Source organism: Aquarana catesbeiana, linkage group LG05 (genome assembly GCF_042186555.1).
Source record: "Aquarana catesbeiana isolate 2022-GZ linkage group LG05, ASM4218655v1, whole genome shotgun sequence".
Classification (NCBI taxonomy): Eukaryota; Metazoa; Chordata; class Amphibia; order Anura; family Ranidae; genus Aquarana; species Aquarana catesbeiana.
The window spans coordinates 263,727,668-263,749,041 of NC_133328.1; the positions used below are offsets into that span (position 1 = coordinate 263,727,668).

General features: G+C 42.9%; 1 protein-coding gene across 3 annotated transcripts in view; it reads left to right on the forward strand.

Moving 5' to 3' along the window:
- MARCHF6 (membrane associated ring-CH-type finger 6) overlaps positions 1 to 21,374 on the forward strand; it is a 1,314,422-nt gene that overhangs the window by 1,236,508 nt on the left and 56,540 nt on the right. For all 3 annotated transcript variants that reach the window (XM_073630743.1, XM_073630744.1, XM_073630745.1), the window contains one exon: positions 16,374 to 16,509. In XM_073630743.1, coding sequence (XP_073486844.1) covers positions 16,374 to 16,509 — 136 coding nt within the window. The remainder of the gene's footprint in view (positions 1 to 16,373; positions 16,510 to 21,374) is intronic.

Consider the following 21,374-nt stretch of genomic DNA (forward strand, 5'->3'; position numbering starts at 1 on the left):
AACAATATTCTGGGCAAACATCATACTGATCCCCTAGGATTGAATTGGGTGGTACACTGAGTAGCGGGTCCCCAGAGTCCCTCCCAAGCTGCACCAAGAAATTTTAAAAGGATGGGACCGCCACACCAGCCTTGCCAATCCAAGTGCCTGCATCATCCTGTTTGTAATCCCTGATGAAGGGGGAGTTCTGAGCCCTCGAAATGCGTTGGCTTTTACAAAATACAAATCTTTTAAAAAGTCTGTACCAGCTGGTGTGGCACTCCCACCCTTTCAAAACTTCAACAAACTTCTCTGGGGGTCCAGCAAGACCCCACAGTTGCTGGTGAGCAGCCTCTAGGACAACAAACCCTCCATCCCGTTAAAATACATCCGTATAAGTTTCTTCACTCCTGCATCACAAAGAAAGCTGCACCAAGAGACATAGTATACCATATCTACTTTTTTTTTCACAATAAAAGAAAATTTTTCAGAGTGTGGCACAGAGGCACAGTCATCTTCATGGAGCTACAAGATACTAATGGACCCGTGACGCTAAAGATTATACTGCCAATGTCTGCTGAAGTCTCTGCTGGCATGCCTTCATGCAATGGGATTGACATACAAATGGGGGATATCATTTTTCCCTGACATCCAAAAAGACTTTTGTTGGTTCACACTTAAGGCTCCTTCACAATTACTGAACCTCTATCATTTTCTGGGCTGCGATGAAATTACGGTGCCAAACTGGGTTGATCTGCCCAACGAACAGAGATTCTAGGGAGTACCAGAACCAAGACCACAGCAACAGAAGAGATCATGCTCCCAACGCTTTTAGCATGATGTGCTGATCAAATCCTGTAGTAATTTCAGATTCCCTGTAGCTTATCACAGTGCCTCCTGGGATTCAAGTCCAAAAGTCAATTTTAATTACCAGTCAACTGTTATTGAAAGAGCTGGAGGTCATCATGGATAATTCAGGCTGCCTGTTCATTTTAAAAGGCTTCCCTTTTGAGAGAGAGATCAACTTGGTAGGCCTCTACTTACCAAATGAGAATCTGATTTCCAACTTGGAAACATTTATTGACAAAATCAACCAAAACAAGGAATGCTCACCCCTAATAAGAGGGGGCTGCAATGTTGTATTTGGTCCCCTGTTGGATGTTTCTAAGGGTGCTTCCTATCTCACATACTCAAAACTAAGAACGGCCATGAAATTACTTCACTATCACCACTTAGTTGACACTTAGAGGACCATTAATACACAGGACAGAGACTATACGTTTTATTCACCTAATCACTGGACCGACTACTAATACTAGAACCAACTATACTTTCATTTTAAAATAAGCTATATTATGTCCAAAGCAATAAGTATTGCGTTTAATGCCAACCTAAGGTATAAGATTAGTAGTAATTTTCCTTTTAAATGGTCTCCCTCTCATATATGCTATCTGAGAACCATTATTCCCATTATGCTTTGTTGTGTTTTTTAATTAAATTTAGCCAAGAAAATCAAGTAGGATCCACAAGGTGGAACATGTAAATGTTTACCTGGTTTGGCAATAATTGTGTCCTCAAGATGAATATACTTCAGTGCCTACTATGCAAGCACTCCTGGTGAAGCTCCTTTGTGTTCTGAGAACCAAGTTCCTTAAAGTATACCTGTGCCAGAAAACAAGCTAGACTATCCAAGATCTATTCTGACTCTTCCCAAGCTGAAAGTTAGGGATAGGTTTCCCAGAACAGGTCAAATATCATGAAGCAACCCACCTAACCAGACTGGTTGAGCAGGTACATATTTTGACTTGAAACCCTGGGACAAACTAAAACCAGCATTAATCAGGCTGCTTTTGACTGGACTTCCGTGACTTTCTAGCTCCCCAGATTTACCAGCTATCAACCAGCACCCACTTTTGGGCGTCACGTTGCAGACAACTAGAGCCATGTTGCAGTCTACACCTCTCCCACCATCACCAAGCCTTATGCTCCCCAAACTAAGTTTAGCAGACTTCTGACATGGTCTCTCAGCCCCCTTATTCTGTACCATCCTCAAATGGGATCTTTCAAATTATTCATTTCTGCCCTATTAGTAGAATAGACCGAAGGATTACATTTGCAACCAACCTTGACTCTTTTAGCTGCTCTCAACTTGGTGCATATCTTCCTAACCAACCTAAGGAACTTATATCATTAAGGGCACACTCCCCATTTAAACATCTATTCTGTGTCTTGACCAGACCCCAGCATGCAACACTTTTTTACACCTCTGCACCACATTGACGAATGAAGGGACCCAACATGAGCTTCTGTTTCTACAGAAATGAACAGAGGACTTACAGTTTATGTTCTCCCAACCTCAGAAGGAACACACACATTTGCACATATTGGACCTTGAAAGCATGTAAATATCAGGAAACCCTCATGACCATCCATCAAATGTTTCTAGAAACCTCTAATCCATGCTGGATGTGTCTATTGACAGAGGGTTATCCTGTTATATTTGGGTGTCCCCAGAAATTCCCCAGGAACTCATTAGAATTAACGGTTATAACCCTCACAGTTGTATCTCTTTGAAGAAGAACCCAGCAGCATACCTGTTGCACTGTACCCCTCTATCCATCTAAAAATATAAAAGCTCATTGCTTTTTTCAAGTCTGCCCGTGGAGCTAAGGATGTGAGTACGTTGGAGAAGGATGTGAGCAGCTTGTGAGCACTCACAGCTGATTGAGCTCCGATGCCTGGCTGACTGATCATTGTCAGTGCTCCATCCTTGTGTTTCACGCCATCTCATGCAGTGTTCTATCCCTGTGCTGCTTGTATATAACGAGCGCCGTATGCTGTCAGAGGCATATTGGAGAGCGAACTGAAAAGCTGACCGAGCCGCTGACTGAGCTGCTTCTGATGCTGCCTTGCCGACTGCATTGACTGGGCTGACGGGAGAAACAGGAGAGAGCCGGGGGGGGCTGCGATAGAGCTGTGACCGAGGCGGTGTTCGCTTCTCCATCTTCACGTCCATCCCCACCGCACCCCCACAGCATGCCTGAACAGTTTGTCCTGACTGTGTTTGTGCCACGCTGGCTTCTGCTGGCTTCCTGTGCCTCTTGCGCTGTGCTGGGGCTGCGGGTAATGGGCTGCTGGCTTTCTGCCTTGTCATTTTCTGGAGGATCTTCAGAGGACTCGTGGACGATTGTGATGGATGGTTCTTCCTCTTCAATCCATCTGCAGCCGAGAGGTTTGTGATTTTTTGCTGCCATCTGAGAGATAGACATCGTGATAAACATCCCGCTGGACTGACTGGCTGGCTGATCGGCTCTCCCTTTCCTTCTCCCTTTTTTTTTTTTTCCTCACCCTCTGTCCCCCCCCCCCGCCTCCACGCTGGGACGGTTGTGGTTGCTGATCGGGTGCTGTGTGGGGGAGCTGGGTGCTGTTTCATACTGAGCTGATACTGAGTTTATCGAGCAGAGTCGCAGAGAAGCTGAGACGTAGAGACTGTTTAAACCCCCCAAATTGTTTTGGATAGAGCAACTACCTGCTGGTGTGATATCTCCTATTCCTATCTCTGTTTTTTTCTCCTTTTGCTTACTATGTCTAAAATTTAAGGAAAGTAAAGGTACAACTATCACTACCTCTACTAAAGCTATGTTAAATCCTGGAGGACCAGCAAATGCTGGAGTAGTGTCTACTCCTGCTTCTTTTCAATCCAGAGCTACTACAAGAGCAAAACTGCAAGAGGAACTGCCGCCCGCCATGATGGCACTAACTCAACCTCAGACCACCATGGACAATTGGAGGACTGTAGGATGGTCTCCTGCACAGAAGTGCCCTCCTCGCAAACCACTAAGTTGGATCCCCACCCAACGCCGTATCCCTGTGGTGACAATGAATGGCCCCCCTTGAGTTCATCTTCTACGCTTAATGTGAGTATGAACACCAACTCCTTAACTGCTCAAACAGATTCTAGTCAGAAATCAACTGAAAGGGAGAGTACAGCTGGAAAGGCTTTTGAACCCACACTAAAGGATGTCTATGCTTTGATACAACACTGTTCTTCCTCCCTCTCTGTGCTCACAGGCCAGGTTCATGCCATATGGGAAGAAGTCGTTTTTAGACATTGGGACTTTCAAAAAGTACAAGAACACACTAAGATCCTAGAAACAGGGGTTAGCGGCATAGAGGATACTTTTCCTCCCATGGTAACAGAGATGAAGGTAGCTACCTGCAAATTAAATTCTACTATCTCTAAAATTGAAGACTTGGAGAATCGTTTACGCTCTAATAATGTCCGAGTGCTGGGCATACCAGAGAATGCCGAGGGTAATGACCCAGTTAGCTTTGCTGAACGATGGCTCATTGAAATTTTTGGCAAGGAACATTTTTCTTCACTACTTGTAATAGAACGTGCCCACCGGGTCCCTACCTGTTTCCAGAAAATGGGAAAAACACCTCAACCTTTTTTAATACGTCTTCTAAATTGCAGAGATAAAGAAAATATTCTACGGCAGGCACGGGCCCTAAACTATATTAAATACAATGGATCAAAAATTATGTTTTTTCCTGACTTTTCACCAGAGGTTCAAAAACGGAAGGCAAATTTTCAAGAAGTGAAGAAACGTTTGTTACTCCAAGGGCTTAAATATTCTATGTTATACCCTGCCCATTTGCAAGTGAATCACAAAGGCACAAATATTCCGAACACCGCAGGATGCACAGGCCTGGCTTGATGGTCAAGCTAAAACTTAGACTTTGGAGTTATAGGCACACCTCTTTAGTAAATTTATATATTTATGTAGTGTGAAATGACGGAGCATTGTCGAAGGCCTAATCAGCAATAGCCACTGAATGTTTTTGTTTTTTTTCTACATCAGTGGCTTTTTTTCCCATGAGGAACCGTTTTTTGTGTGTTTTTTCATCTTGGAGTATTTTTATGTTTTGCATTTATATATCATATTTTTGTATACAGTACAGGTTGGTCGACTAGTGATGTTCTTATGCCATTGTACCCATGGTAAATCAATCAGAACACTTTCTTGGAATGTTAGGGGCATGAATAATGCTTTAAAAAGACAATCTACATTTGACTATATTGCTTCTTTTCATCTTGCCCTCGTCTGTCTGAAGGAGACACATGCCACATCCAGCACGACCAAGTTTTAGAAGCGCTGATCGGTTAGGGAGGCATACCACTCGTTCTATACCTCTCATTCAAGGGGGGTTACAGTCCTGGTTTATGTGTGGCATTCTCCTGCAGTAGGACTATGGTAGACGATGCCGGCAAATATATATTTTTATTTTATTTTTTTTACAATGCAAGCTGAATGATCTTGAGCTGATTCTTGCCGATATATATATACCTCCCCCATATCATTCAGAAATACTTTGTCAGCTTATTTCCTTTGCAGGGGTCTCTCCTCATATACCATTATTGGTACTCAGAGATTTCAATAGTGTTGTCGATATGAGGTGGGACAGATGCCCAGCTCCAAGGTCAATGACCAATGGGCGTCTCTCCCCCTTTGGACAACTATGCCGAGAATTGGGACTGTATGATATGTGGAGGAAGCGACACCCTGAAGAAAATGCCTATACAAGCTATTCTAAAACACATAACACACTATCAAGAATAGATTTGGCTTTGTGTTCGGCTGATTTTATACCATATGTATTGGATGTGAATATCGAACCTTGAGGTATCTACTTTATTATAAACTTTAACATCAGGGCGTCGGGCGTCTAATATGTCTTGGCTGCTGAATCCCTTTTGGTTGGAATTATTCCCCAAAAAGGATGTCATTTCTACCTGTATCCTGGATTTTTGGTCCCTCAACTTAGGCTCCGCTTCCATATAAGTTGTGTGGGATGCTTTAAAGGCCTATCTTCTGGGATTGTTAATCCAGAATAAAAGTATTATCAAAAGTGCTTCCCGTAGAGAGCTCGAGCTGGCGAAGGCTGACACCTCCGGCGGAAGCCATATATATTCAAAATCCCTCTCCGGATATCCAACAGGAATGACTTTCATTTCAAAATAGGCTGAACAAACTATTGGAATCCAGGGCCAGGAATAAACCCTTTTTTCAGAAGAGACTTAGCTGGGCGGAAGGAGAAGCGAACGGTAGATTATTGGCTCAGATAGTAAGGTCCCAATCCAACCCTACACATGTTTCAGCTTTAATGAATGCAGAGGGGGAGGTTTGTAATCAGAATAGTTCAATTATATCTATCTTTAAGTCTTATTACCAAGATTTATATACTTCCAGGGCAGATTTCACTCTTGCAGAGCTATCTAGTTACTTGGCCAGTATTGATATCAATAGAAGAGAGAGAAATTCTCAATGCTCCACTTGCTTTAATGGAAGTGGAAAATGCAGTGGCTAGCTTTCCCAGTCCCTAGGCCCCAGGGACCGATGGTCTCCCTATCGAGACTGTCATGGTTATGCAGTAATGTTTGTCTGTCAGCTTAACTCTCCATATGTTCAGATTAAGAGGCCAGCCACTCTCACCTGGCTGCTTAAGTAATCTCTCCTCAAAACATGGCTCCATCCCAGCCCCTATCAGGGAACTCTATATTAACCTGTGCACTGCAAGCCAGCTCTGCTGATCAATATTGTGTATTTTGGCTTCCATGTGCTCATTGCTCTGTGTCCTACGTCTGATCCTGTTTACCGACCTTGGCTTTTTCTTGACTGTCCTCATCTGCTTCATATCCCGACCTTTGTGTTCCTTGACTATACCTATCTGCTTGTTGCCCTGACCTTTTGGCTTATCTCCTGACTATCCTTCGTTGTCGCAGTCTGCTGCTTCCTCTCTACCTTCCTGTACTCTACTGTGAGCGCGAGCTGGGAAACCCTGGGGGCCGCGACCTGGAGCCAGACTGCAGCCAGGTCCATCCCCACCATCAGGGGCCCTGGTGAACACCTGCTGGCTCTTAGATTCCGCTCCCTGGGAAATCTCATGCTCTGGCTCCCAGTGTGATCCGTGTTGGTGCTTCAGAGTACCTGCTTTCCTGGACCACCCAGGGCTCCATCTGCAGCAGTCAGCCGTAGGGTCCACTACTTTGCGGTGCACTCTGTCACGTGAACTCAGGTGACCTGACAGTTTGATCATGAAACCAGCTGATGTTTCGCTACCTGCAGATGATCCGTTGCAGGGCATAGTCCGCAGACTTGAGACCCAGGAATCTAATCAGACAAAGGTGATGCGATTCCTTCAGGATTTGGCCTCCCGTTTTGAACAGGTTCAGACATCCTTAGGACCCCCTGTTCAACAACCTCAACCGCTATCTGCTGCCATACTTATTCCGGTCACAACCACATCCACAAATTATTTGCATTTACCTGCTCCATCCCGTTACTCCGGGGACCCCAAGGCCTTCAGGGGGTTCCTTAGCCAGTGCACAATTCATTTTGAACTCCAGCCCCAAACCTTCCTGTCCGATTGGACGAATGTAGCCTATATTATATCCCTCCTGTCAGGCGAGGCGTTAGCCTGGGCTGCCCCTCTGTGGGAACTGAATGATCCAGTGGTTTCTAGCCTGTCTGACTTGAAACTTTTTCGGAATATCTTCGAGGAACCGGGTCGTGTCTCTTCAGCGGCCAGCAACCTTTTACGTCTCCATCAAGAGTCCGCTTCTATGAGACAGTACGCTCTTCATTTTCGTACTTTGACTGCTGAGCTGAGCTGGAATAATGAGGCCTTAGTTGCAACCTTTTTACATGGCCTGTCTGACAGAGTGAAGGATGAATTAGCGGGAAGAACCATCCCTGCTGAACTGGATGGTGTTATCACCTTGTGTAACCAGTTCAATATTCGCTTTCAGGAGAGGACCCTGGAAAAAAGACGCCAGCACTCCCTGGTCTTTAGGCAGCCTGAGCTTCCTGTCACCTCTTTGACCCGAGGAGTACCTCCTGCCAGCTGAGAAACCTATGCAGCTGGGCCAGACCAAGCTATCTCCCGAAGAATGCGCTAGGTGCAGAACTCTGGGCCTGTGCCTCAATTGTGGGGCCAAAGGTCATTTTCGTGACACTTGCTCTCTTCGTCCGCAAAAACGATCGAGGCTAATACATCTGGAAGGTGGAGTATTGGACCCTGAAATATCACCATCACCGTGATTAGAAATTCGTATCTCCACAGAGTGGTGCTATGGATACGCAACTTAGATATAATCTGTCACGTCCCGATAGTTGGATTATTAAGAAAATTATAGTTTTTGGATGATGGACTTTTTAGGCATAACGTATAAAAAAATTAATATTTATTACAAAATTAAAATCAAGACAATTACATAAAATTCTCATATAAATCATTCACAAAAAATGCCTATGAGCATGAATAACGCACCACCTGTATACAGTACACAATATAATCAGAAAATTCGGAGGACCAAACTGATCACTCTTGAAAATGATAGAATTTGATGAGGTAGTGTCATAAAAAAACTCAGCTCTGCTCTACATGTTGCGCATAAAAGGAATGCTTCTTCAGGAGCTATGGCAAATTCTATGAACAAGAAAAGCTTTTGCAATTAGATACATCACATTTTTTGTATGTTTATTCAACATTAGTATATAATATTATTGCCCCAACGAACTCAGCATGGCCACATAATCCCCTCCAACCAATCAAAGGTCCCCTTGGGAGAAAGCCTGGATTTAGACACGGCACATGGGGATTGTGGGAACGAATATAACATATAGCCAATTAGGGATTTCAGAGCAGATTATAGGGGGCTTGTCAGTAGGACTGTTATTATAAGCAAATTCTTACTTACATTTAATCACAGGTAAAGAAAGTAAGGATGAAACAGAGAGTAGTATCCTCAATGATGATAGAAATTCCAAGGAACTCAGGAGGATAGCACTTCAGGAACCACATAAATTTAGTCTGTACACACACACACACACACATATATTGGTTGGGGGGATTATGTGGCCATGCTGTGTTTGTTGGGGCAATAATATTATATACTAATGTTGAATAAACATACAAAAAATGTGATGTATCTAACTGCAAAACTTTTCTTGTTTATAGAATTCGCCATAGGCCTGAAGAAGCGTTCCTTTTACGCGCAACATGTAGAGCAGAGCTGAGTTTTTTTATGACACACTACCTCGTCAAATTGTATAATTTTCAAGAGTGATCAGTTTGGTCCTCCAAATTTTCTGATTATATTGTGTATACAGGTGGTGCGTTTTTCATGCTCATAGGCATTTTTTGGGAATGATTTATATGAGAATTTTATGTTATGTTATGCCTAAAAAGTCCATCATCCAAAAACTATAATTTTCTTACCAAACCTTCACCTTCTTGTCTTCTTCTTTCTGTGTTCCTTCATGTCGGTGCATCCTCTCATTCGATCTCTGCATATCTGGATTCCAGAGCCGCTCGCAATTTCATGGACTGGGGAACTGCATTTTCCATGAGACTTACCCTTTTGCCCCTCACCACGCCATTGGTGGTGTTCTCCCAGGGGGCCCTTTCTGCTTCCAGACCATCCCTGTTAAGATGTCGGTAGGAATACCCCACCAGGAGTGGATATCCTTCCTTATCTTACCTAAGGCCTCAACTACCATCATCTTGGGTCTTCCATGGTTACGACTCCATTCTCCACACATTGACTGGACTGCTGGACAGATCCTGGCTTGGGGTTCCTCCTGTTCCTTGTCCTGCCTACTCAAGGTTGCCCCAAAAGAGGAACTTCTTGTTGCCACCATCCCAGTATCTTCTGCTCTTCCCGCTGCATATAGCGATTTCTGGGATGTGTCCTGCAATAGTTGGGCTGATGCTCGGTCTAGGTCATGTGGCACTCTGGAGGAGGAGCCCACCTGTGAACCTGAGCCAATCATTCACTTCAGTTTGCATAACCATTTACCTTTGCCTGTCCCTAAACTCCCTTGGACGCATAGCCAGGCTAACTTGTCCGCAAGTTCCACAGTTGCTACGCCCTGCGATGCGATTGAGGTAGTCGCTTTACCTGGCAATGCTATTCGGTCGGCCTCTGCACCAGTCCAGCCCATGCCCAGTGAGCTTCCTGCTTTTTATTGAGGACCTTTTGTAATCTGGCCTCACCCTACTACTATTACGTCTATTCAAACCTGTCTAAGAGGCTCAATCCATCCTTTGGATAGACTGCCTCATTCGGGCAGGAGGGCTTTTCATCCTTTTTTTCAGGGCTTTCTGCATTTTGCTTGTGTTTCAGCTATCCAGCTTGACTCCTGTGACACGTCACCTTCTAACCAACCTGGCCTCAGGGATCCACTGACCTCTGCCCAGTCTGATGGTCCTGTGCTGGATGTCCAGCTCATCTTATGGGGTCTGGGGGACCCTGCTCAGACTCCTGATGGTCTTCTCACGCCCTTACCCAATTCCTAAAAAGCCTTTAGTCCTCAATATGTCCTCTCCCTAACTCGGTTCCGGTCTCTGAGGATAATCTAAAGTATGAGGTTGGTCAAGTTCTGGAGTCCCAGCTCCGTAAAGGCATTCTTCAATACCTCATACATTGTAAAGGGTTTGTCCTGAAGAGAGGTCTTGGATCACTGCATCTGAGGACTTTGTGCCTCGTCTGTTGAGGAGGTTTCATCTGAAGTTTCCCTCTAAGCCTGGGCCCAGGGGGGGAGGGGGAGGCCTCGTAAGAGGGGGGTACTGTCATGGTTATGCAGTAATGTTTGTCCGTTTACCTCTCCATGTGTTCAGATTAAGAGGCCAGCCACTCTCACCTGACTGCTTGTCAGGAAAGGGTCCATCCGCTGGTAAGATATATCATTTGGCATGCAGTACTGGGGTCCACCAGCAGGTGTCTCCTGGCAGTGTTGAACTGTCAGGAGAATATTTCCCTGCTGGTGTCATTTCATCTTTTGGCCGCAGTACTGATGTCCACCAGCGGATGGATCCTGGCAGTATGGAGCAGACAACACTTCCTGCGCTCAGGTGTGACTTGAAGCCAATTAGAGTCAGCCCTATTAATACCCGGCAAGCCCTCACATGCTCGCCTTGGTATCTCTCTCCCTGCACTCTGACCTTGCTGCCTGTTATTTTGACCTTGAGCCTGCATCTGCCTTGTCCTGACCTGACCTGACCTGATCTGATCCCATCCCTATCTTGAGCCTATCCCCTCTGTTCCTGGTTACCTTGGATCTCTGCCCTGTATCCCATCCATCCATCCACCCTCTTCCTGTCCTGCTGGTTTCCCGTCCTTGCCCATCTGCTGACCTCCCTGTGTATGACCTTGGCCTGGCTGTGTTTACGATTCCGGTATCTCCATTTACTTGTATATATTGTTGTTTGTAGTGGGTTTGTTGTGTTGGTTTTGCACTGTTTATATTCCTTTTATTTATCACTTGTTTAATAAACACCATTATTTCACTTACATGTGTTTCTGGTCTCCTCTGTGCAGTCCACACAGTCTGGTCAATTAGATTCCCTGACACTGCTTAAGTAATCTCTCTTTAAAGCATGGCTCCACCCCAGCCCCTATCAGGGAACTTCATATTAACCTGTGCACTGCAAGCCAGCTCTGCTGATCAATATTGTGTGTCATGTGCTCATTGCTCCTGTGTCCTACGTCTGATCCTGTTTACCGACCTTGGCTTGTTCTTGACTTTCCTCATCTGCTTCATATCCCGACCTTTGGCGTGTTCCTTGACTATCCCTATCTGCTTGTTGCCCTGACCTTTTGGCTTATCTCCTGACTATCCTTTGTTGTCGCAGTCTGCTGCTTCCTCTCTACCTTCCTGTACTCTACTGTGAGCGTGAGCTGGGAGGGCCTGGGGGCTGCGACCTGGAGCCAGACTGCAGCGAAGTCTATTCCCACCATCAGGGGCCCTTGTGAACACCTGCTGGCATTTAGATTCCGCGCCCTTGGAAATCTCATGCCTTAGCTCCCAGTGTGATCCATGTTGGTGCTCCAGAGTACCTGCTTTCCTGGACCACCCAGGGCTCCATCCACAGCAGTCAGCTGTAGGGTCCACTACCTTGCGGTGCACTCCAGACCCCCACGGGGTGCACCTGTCACCTGGACTCAGGTGACCTGACAGAGACCTATATAAAATTTAATAAAGAATTGCTTCCTGCTCTTCTTAGCACACTAAATGAGGCTTTTCATATGGGTCGGCTCCCAGACTCTGAGACAATCCGTAATAGTAGTCATACTGAAAAAGGATAAAAATCTGCTACCCCCCGAATCTTATAGACCAATTTCTTTATTATCTACAGACGTTAAAATTCTTGCTAAGATACTTGCAACTAGATTAAATAAGGTTATTAATACTATTATTCATCCAGATCAGGTAGGATTTATGTCTAATAAATCATCCGCACTTAATATGAGATGTGCATATTTAAATATGCAGGTTCCGGCCCCGAGCTATTCAAACTGTGCCTTTTTAGCGTTAGATGCAATCAAGGCCTTCGATTGTGTCTTATGGCCATATTTGTGGGCCACTCTTGAAAAATTTAGGCTTGGCTCTGGGTTTTGCAAGTGGGTCCGGTTGTTATATACCGCTCTGGGGGCATTGGTTAGGGTGATTGGCTTTCAATCTCCTAGTTTCAGACTCTTCTGGGCACTAAGCAGGGGTGTCCGCTGTCTCCCTTGCTTTTTGCCCTGGCCATAGAGCCTTTGGCATGTCTTATACAGGCCTCTCCTAATGTAAGTTGTCTGACTATGGGAGACATGGAGGAAAGGATATCCACTATATGCGGATGATCTTCTTTTTTTCATGTCCATTGTCTGTTCATCCCTGCCGGTAGTAATGGATTACGTTAAGGAGTTTGGAAGGTTTTCTGGTTTAGGCATAAACTGGGAGAAATCCATGTTGATGCCTTTAGACCCCCTTCCGGATCCAATACCACTTATACTTTCTCATTTTAAGGTTGTAGCATCCATAAAATACTTGGGTATAACTATGTCGGACTTCCCACAGTCATATAAGCCATAAAAATTATGTGGATGCCTCAGCTCCTCTATTGTTTATATAATGCCCCAATTTGGTTACCTATCCGGATCTTCATTAAGATTAACACTATATTTAGGCGATTAATATGGCGGAACAAAACTCCTCATATCAAACTGGAGACTCTACAACATCCCACAAATGCCAGCGGGCTGGGAGTTACTAATCCAAGGCTATATTTTTTTGCCTCCCAACTACAGCATTTTGCTGGATGGGAGTCTGAACAGATGCCCCTTCCTGCCTGACGATTATTCTCTTTTGCATTTAAGGGTCAGTTTCCACTCTTTGTCCCGCTGGGTTGTCTCGCTTGCTGATATGCCTATTTGTATGTTAATCTGTAAAGTGTGGGATATAGTTAAAAAAATGTTGGGTGTCTCATATCCCACTAGATACACTCCTATATGGGAAAATGATAGACGCTCTCAAATTTTGGCTCTCGGAGGCTTTCAGAGATGGGGAAAATTAGGAATAATTACTTTAGCTCAGCTATATCAGAATGGTATACTTAAATCTTTTGAAGATCTGAGGGGAGAGTTCTCTGTAGAAACCAATTGGTTTTACCAATTCCTTCAATTAAGACATGCTCTACACGCCCAGTTTTCTTCTGCTAAGATATTTTTCCCCTCTATCCCTGTCTTAGATAAAATAGTATGGGCAGGGTCAACAAAGGGTCTTACCTCGGTTACTTATAGGGTATTATCAGAAGGGTTCCTATTGAACTTCCACATCCATTCTCGGGCTGGCTGGGAGAAAGATATTGGTCCCACCTCTGAGGAGATTTGGGATGATGTTCTCCAGTCTCTGTCCAGGGTGTCTTTCTCCATCACACAGACTACATGCCCAGTTTTCTTCTGCTAAGATATTTTTCCCCTCTATCCCTGTCTTAGATAACATAGTACGTGCAGGGTCAACAAAGGGTCTTACCTCGGTTACTTATAGGGTATTGTCAGAAGGGTTTATATTGAACTTTCCCATCCATTCTCGGGCTGGCTGGGAGAAAGATATTGGTCCCATCTCTGAGGAGATTTGGGATGATGTTCTCCAGTCCCTGTCCAGGGTGACTCTTTCTCCATCACACAGACTGACCCATATTTTTATTCTTCATAGGGTCTATAGAACTCCGCAGTTTCTCTGTGCAACTGGACTGAAATCTGAGCCAGCCTGTGCTAGATGCGGTAACACAGGTACATTAATACATCTTTTGTGGCGATGTCCGAAATGCCAAAGATACTGGGTGGAGGTGATCGGTACCTTGAATAGGACATTGGATATTTAAGATCCCGGTTGAACCACTTATATGTTTATTGGGTTACTGTGATACATCTATCTACACCTCCCCTACTGGTAACACTATAAAGCGTGTACTTTTTGTTGCCCGTAGACAGATTGTTCTTAAGTGGACCTCTCCACATCCACCGACTGTGTCTGATTGGATTGTAGATCTCAAAAGGATTATTTTCTTTGAAAAACATACTTACTCCCTAAGGAATTCCTTGAATAAGTTTGATGTTATCTGGTCTAGATGGCTTCAATCTATGAAATGGGTATCATGTCAACCAATGGGTACTGTGTACTTTGTAATACTGGATATTGTTATTCCTTTTTTCTTCTCTTTTTTTTTGTGTTATATATACTCTAAGTGAGCAGGGGATGGTAGGGTTTGTTGAAGGGGGGTGGTCTGTGGGTTTTTTTTTTTTTTTTAGGGTTTTGGGTGGGTATGCTATGTTCATGTTGTTTCCATATAAAATAATAAAAAGGATTTGATTCCAAAAAAAAGCTCATTGCTAAAACACCTCCTTATCGCTGCTAAGCTTGCCTCTGGGCCATTTCCATAAAATAAAATAGTGTGTAATTTAGAGATTTAGTGGATGCAGAACTTTATTATGGCCATAAAAGCCCAGGAAGACGAATATTAGTAAATCTGGACTCCAAGGTTTCTCTATAAAGTTCAAATGCCTCTACCTTCCTTACCAAGGGAATAGTTATGCTTCTTACACCACCTGAAAATCAATAAACTCTATTTGGACACAGAAAGGGGGAAGGGGTGCTCTTTTTTACCCTTATCCATCTCCACTCCTCCCCACCAATCACTTACTTTGTCCAGTTCAGAAAAGGAAGGGGCTGGTAAATTACATAGAGTATTTACCGGCCCCCTTTACCTCTCCATCCCCTTGTGTACCTGCAGCAGCCGGTGGGAGAGGGAATCCAGCAGCGCTCTAGGGGGAAGAGGGGAGGCCCGGGATGTGGATGTGGGCAGCACAGGAAGGTGGATCGGTTCGGGCTGGGGGGACAATTAAAGGAATGATGCCCTGTGTCTGTGCCAGTGTTGCCAACCCTTGGTGACTTTTTTTTTTAAACAAAACATGAGAAGTTTTTTGATAGAGCACATTTTTTACTGACAACCTAAAAAATGACAGAACTCCTACTAAAAACTAAGACAAAACTAAGACAATAATAACCAGGAATATTCCTGGTCCCTCTCCTTGCTCATCCCCCCCCCCCCCCCCTCTTTTCTTTCCCTCACTGTTTTCCCACCCTACCCACAGAGGTGGCAATCACTTTACCACCAGTTGATATCCTACATCAACACTCATTATTTATCTTATGTTTTTACATAATAGCTCACTTGTGGCATTTACCCTATAATTCTAAACAGTGCCAATACCCATAACAAGTTTACACTTACCCATAACAAATGGGTCACGGTTGGAGAGCCTGTTGGAAACGATTGTTTCATGCTTGATCGACCCACCGCAGTCTGGCGTGTGTGTCCATGCTTTGGGGTAAGAGTATCCATTCCCTCTGTTGTTTTTGATGCACATTTCTGATTGCTGTGTGGGGAAGTCGTTTCCCATATTTGTCATCATCAGAAGAAATATCTTCTACTGCCTTCTCCAACAGACTATATATCTCTATATAGAGGAGTTCATGGATGTACTTTTGTTTATTACAGACTTATCGTCAACTTGATTAGCTTATGCCATAAGATTATATGTACTCCAAGTACTTGTTTGTGCCATGTAAACATGAGTTCATTCATCATCATTTATGCACTTGTCACTTTTAGTGTATTTTTGCACGTTTATAGTATTTCCCACCACTTATGATTCACCAGTTGAATACTTACCCCTAAGGTGATCCTTGAGGTGTTTGTATTCCCTAAGTGCTGCATTTCTTATTTTCATACACAATTTGTCACGTTGTTGATGCTAGCTGCTGATATGTAGTAATTTTTCTTGTGTCACTAGTAGCGCAACTTTTTTCACATATTTTTTGTTAATAAGGGGTTAAGCTTGCAATTCCTGTAATGCACACTCCCACTGCACTAAAAATGATGGAACATTTTATTTTTATTTTACTGCAGAGGTGTTTGTAATCATGACTAATTTTTATACTTATTATTCAATGTTTTTCATGTTGCAATTATTATAAATATATTGGTTTACCTTACAGGTGTCACTGCTGAAATGCAGAATCTGGTTCAACGTCGTATTTATCCTTTTCTGCTAATGGTGGTTTTTTTGATGGGAATATTGTCTTTTCAGTTAAGACAGTTTAAGCGCCTTTATGAACACATAAAAAACGACAAGTAAGTCATTATTAATTATCTAACAAAACCAGCTTTTTAAACCAGCAGAGGCTTTTAGATTCTACCTTAGTTAATATATATATGGTATACACACACACAAAGCCTAGGAAGACAGCACCAGCAGGCAAAAACAGCCATCTGTACATGCAGCTAGGTGTGTTATCAAAAATACAGCACAGTGAGCTTAACTTAGTGTTCCATAAGAGAATACAGCAACTTAGGCATCCCTGCCCTTTTTAATTACTAACCTGCATTGAAAATGGAGATGCGTGTTCAGGTCCTAAAAAGTTTCCATATATAACCCCTTCCCGCCGACCGTACGCAGATTTGCGTACTCGGCTTTCGGGGGTTATACCGGGATGATGCCCGCAGCTGCAGGCATCATCCTGGTACCGTTGTTTCAAGCCGGCGATCGGCTATCCGTATATAACAACCGATGCGGCTAAAAGCCGCTCAGCTGTTATACCGGAGGAGCGGGAGGGGACGCCCCCCCTCCCGCCGCTCTTACCTGGCCTCCCGTGCGATCCGGAGGCCCGGTGTCCAATCGACTGCCCCCGGCGGCTGGGGGGGGGCTGGAACGAAGCCATGAATGGCTTTGTTCCAGCCTTCTAATTGTAAACGCGGAAGCGACATCATGACGTCACTTCCCGTTTACTCGGCTGCCAATGGCGCCGAATTAAAAAAAATACACAGTATTCAGAATCGCCGTTTTCGGTGATCTGAATACTTTGAAGTGCAGAGGAGGGATCGGGGGTCTTTTAGACCCCCGATCCCTCCATAAAGAGTACCTGTCACCACCTATTACTGTCACAAGGGATGTTTACATTCCTTGTGACAGCAATAAAAGTAAAAAAAAAAAACAAGTATAAAAATAAATAAAAAAAATGTAAACATTTTTTTTAAAGCGCCCCCGTCCCCGTGAGCTCGCGCAGCGAAGAAAACGCATACGGAAGTCGCGCCCGCATATGTAAATGGTGTTCAAATCACACATGTGAGGTATCGCCGCGATCGTCAGAGCGAGAGCAATAATTCTAGCCCTAGACCTCCTCTGTAACTCTAACCTGGTAACCGGAAAAAAAATTTAAAGCGTCGCCTATGGAAATTCATAGCTACCATAGTTTGTCGCCATTCCACGAGTGCGTGCAATTATAAAGCGTGACATGTTTGGTATCTATTTACTCAGCATAACATCATCTTTCACATTATACAAAAAAATTGGGGTAACTTTACTGTTTGGATTTTTTAAAATTCAAGAAAGTGTCCCTTCTCCAAAAATTTGCGTTTAAAACACCGCTGCACAAATACTGTGTGATATAAAATATTGCAACAATCTCCATTTTATTCTCTAGCTTCTCTGCTAAAAATATATATATAATGTTTGGGGGTTCTAAGTAATTTTCTAGCAAAAAATATGGATTTTAACTTGTAAACACCAAATTTCAAAAATAGGCTTAGTCATGGAAGGGATAAAACACATGATACTAAAGAGGTGTGGCCACTTATGAACCCTTACATATTCATAGCAAACTCTTGCTCATAAGTAAAAAATATTTCCACGCTAGTCTGGTATGGAACTGCTGCAACTCAAATCTTGGAAGGGATAAAGTAATAGGAATGGTTAATGGTTCGCTGTTCCTTTAAATAGTGAACTGATGTGATAATGAACAAAATAAAGTGAATAAACAAGAAATCTACCTAAGTTTTCAACATAAAGTATGTGCGTGTGTGTGAACAATATGATAGCAACTTAGTAATGCCAATAACAGATGTCATAACAAATGCAATATTCAAAATATCAATGTATAAAAAATTGCAAAAAATTTTCTGTGTGTAAAAAAAATTAGGTTATATTGAAAAAGTTCAAGTCCATATGAAGGTCTATACATTTAATAAAAGATGTGACAAGTAAAAATGGTATTCAACTCCGTGGCTTCCATTGTTCAAGAAAAAAGGCAAAGTGTTCCATCCACAAGAAAAGAGAGTGGCCTCTTACAAGATCTGATGGATCCCTATTACAGAGATCAAGGAAGCTTATGCCGGGTTGATCACAGGTGTGGAGATTTCAAACAGCGTGTCTTGATACACTTGCAGGGATGAGCTCCATGTGTTCAAAAATCATTTACAAAAAGGGAGAGGCCTCATAGTGTAAATCAGCCAGTTTTATTTTAAAACTATATAGATGAACTTAAAGCGGGGTTCCACCCACATTTTGAACAATATCTGTATGTATTTTCTTCCTTGCCTAGATGCTGACATGCCGTTTAAAAAAATTTAAATCGCCATAATTACCTTTTATTTTTCTATTCTTCTTTACACTTCCTGGTTCTCCTCCCATGGGAGTAGGCATGTTTCTAGCCTCTCCCAGACTCCTGGGAGCTAGTCTCAGGCTTCCCAGGATGCCACTGAGCATGTGCGGGAATGAGCGGTGAATGCTGGGAGCACAGCATTCAGCACATCCAGGAAATAAATGCTTGTGGGCTTCAAATGCCCACAATGAAGATGGAAACCGCCTGCAGTGAATAATATAAGTTATTCTTTCCGATGAAATCTGACACAGGCGGACATATTACACACAATATGTGAGTATGTAATGCTGAGAAGAAAAGATTGTGAATGAACTCAAAAAAAAAAAACAATAGGTGGACCCCCGCTTTAAAGGTTAAAAACTGTCATCGACGTCAGATGTATGGAAGCACGTCGGATCAGAGAGTACTTGCAACGCTATTCTATCTAGTTGGCAGACTGACACCGCCACTAGAGATATCATTCATGCTGTAATTTTTTTAACCTTTATGTAAGAGAATAGAAGAAGTAAAGAAAAATGAAAAAATACAGCGGGAATATAGGGTAAATTTGATAGAGGTAGTACGGCTTCAACCAAATGAAGGGTGATAAAAGGGTAAATGCAGTATTGTTACCATGGCAATAGTAAAATGTCATCAAAGTCTGGAGGTAACCAAAGTTTTTCAAATTTGCAGATCTGATCACTATCAATTGCTTCCATTTTAGCATGAACTATTGGTTCTGTGAATGGTTTTCGGCTACAATCAGATTTTCAATTTCCCATGCCTTAGCTATGGTTTGTTTTGCAGCTGTTATGAGCTGTAAAATAAGGTGAAGTTGATTCCATGTAATTCTGTCTGGTTTTAGATTCAAAAGAGCTATAGCAGGATTAGGTTGTATGGAAGTTTCGAACACTTTAGAAGCGAAATCAAAAACTGCCTTCCAAAATTTTAGGGCTATTGGACAATCCCACCATATATGGAGTTGGATGCCAGGATCTGAACAGCCGTAAAAACAAGCTGCGGGTAATCTGGAGCATATTTCACTATCCTAGCAGGAACTAAATACCAACAAGAAAGCACCTTATAATTTGTTTCCACAGCAACATTAGAGGGATTCAGTGGCTAACCATATACTGGACCATTCAGTATCTTCAAATGAGTGGTTTAGATCTTGTTCCCATTTAGAAACATAGGGAGGGGGGCTAGTATCAAACCTAGCTAGAATTTGTTTATAAAGTTTCAAAACAAGTCCTCTGATATGTGGGACATAATTACATATATGCTCAAAACGCGACATCTGGGAATACAGAGTGCCTAATTGTAGATATAGTTGGAAAAAAATGTATTCTGTAAATAACGTAATAATTCCGATTGAGGAAAGGTGTGTAATGAAGATACGGATACAAATGTATATAATCAAAATAGATTAGCTGTGGCTATTAGCTATATGATCAATCCTAGAGAATGATTTATGTGGATGAGAGTAGTAGGTAAAGCGCCTGCGTCAAACAAGTTATATTTAGAAAAAAGCTGTTGAAATGAAAGTTTAAAAGGACTGGAAGAGGGACAGGGTGGGGATTTATCTAAAAAGGGTAAGAGTACTTGGTTTGAATCTCCACAGTATCACAGTACTTAATTTATGGGTATCAACTACATGGAAAAGATGGGGAAAAAAAGATTTACAGGTTGGGTGTTAGGGGCATAATATGATACTATAGTTACTGCTACATCTGAAATGTGTCCAGTAAGTATGAGATATTGACCCTCGAGCTCTTTCATTTCAGATGTTGGTACCAATGACATTGTATGGTGGAAAGCTATAAGAACCCCTCGTTGTTTAGTAGCTGCTGAGGCTGTAAATACTTGTGGATAAGAGGTACTATGGGGGTGGCTTGAGCTGTAAAACGAGTCTCTTGTAGACAAAGAATATGGATTTTGGCTGCAGCAAAAGAGCCTTGGTAAATGCCTTGGTACGTTTATGTGGTATATTAAGACCTTGGACATTTAAGAGGGCCATAATAATGTTGGGAACTGAATAACAGATGATTTAACAATATATGAAGGGACTGCGACTACCTCAGCAAAAGAAGTAGAATAAAAATTATGGTATAGAGAACGAAGGACAAAACACAAGGGCATACTGGAGGAGCGACAAGCGGTCCACCAGAGACCAAAGGGCTACCGTCTGATAACCCCATAATAATAATGGGGATCTGAGGGTAGCTAACTGGGGGCGCAAAGACACCTCCAACAATAAAAATATAATACATATAGAAAATTGATAACTACATCCCGATATTTTCCATACCCTAAAATGCACTATAAAAGCCCAAGAGGGGGAGCGTAAAAATTAGGGTAAGGAGCAACCACGTAACATAAAGCATCAAATATAACAATAAAAACAAATAATAGCACAAGGCTATGTAATAAAGTAAAGCTGGTAGCATACTGCTATTAGTAAAAGGGAGACCAGCAGTTGAAGTATGAGTCAAATAACAGTTACAAAACAACCATGCTTTGATTGCCCCTGGCGACTTCTATCACTTCCATTAGCCGCTGGTTTTTGCAGAGAGTGGGAGG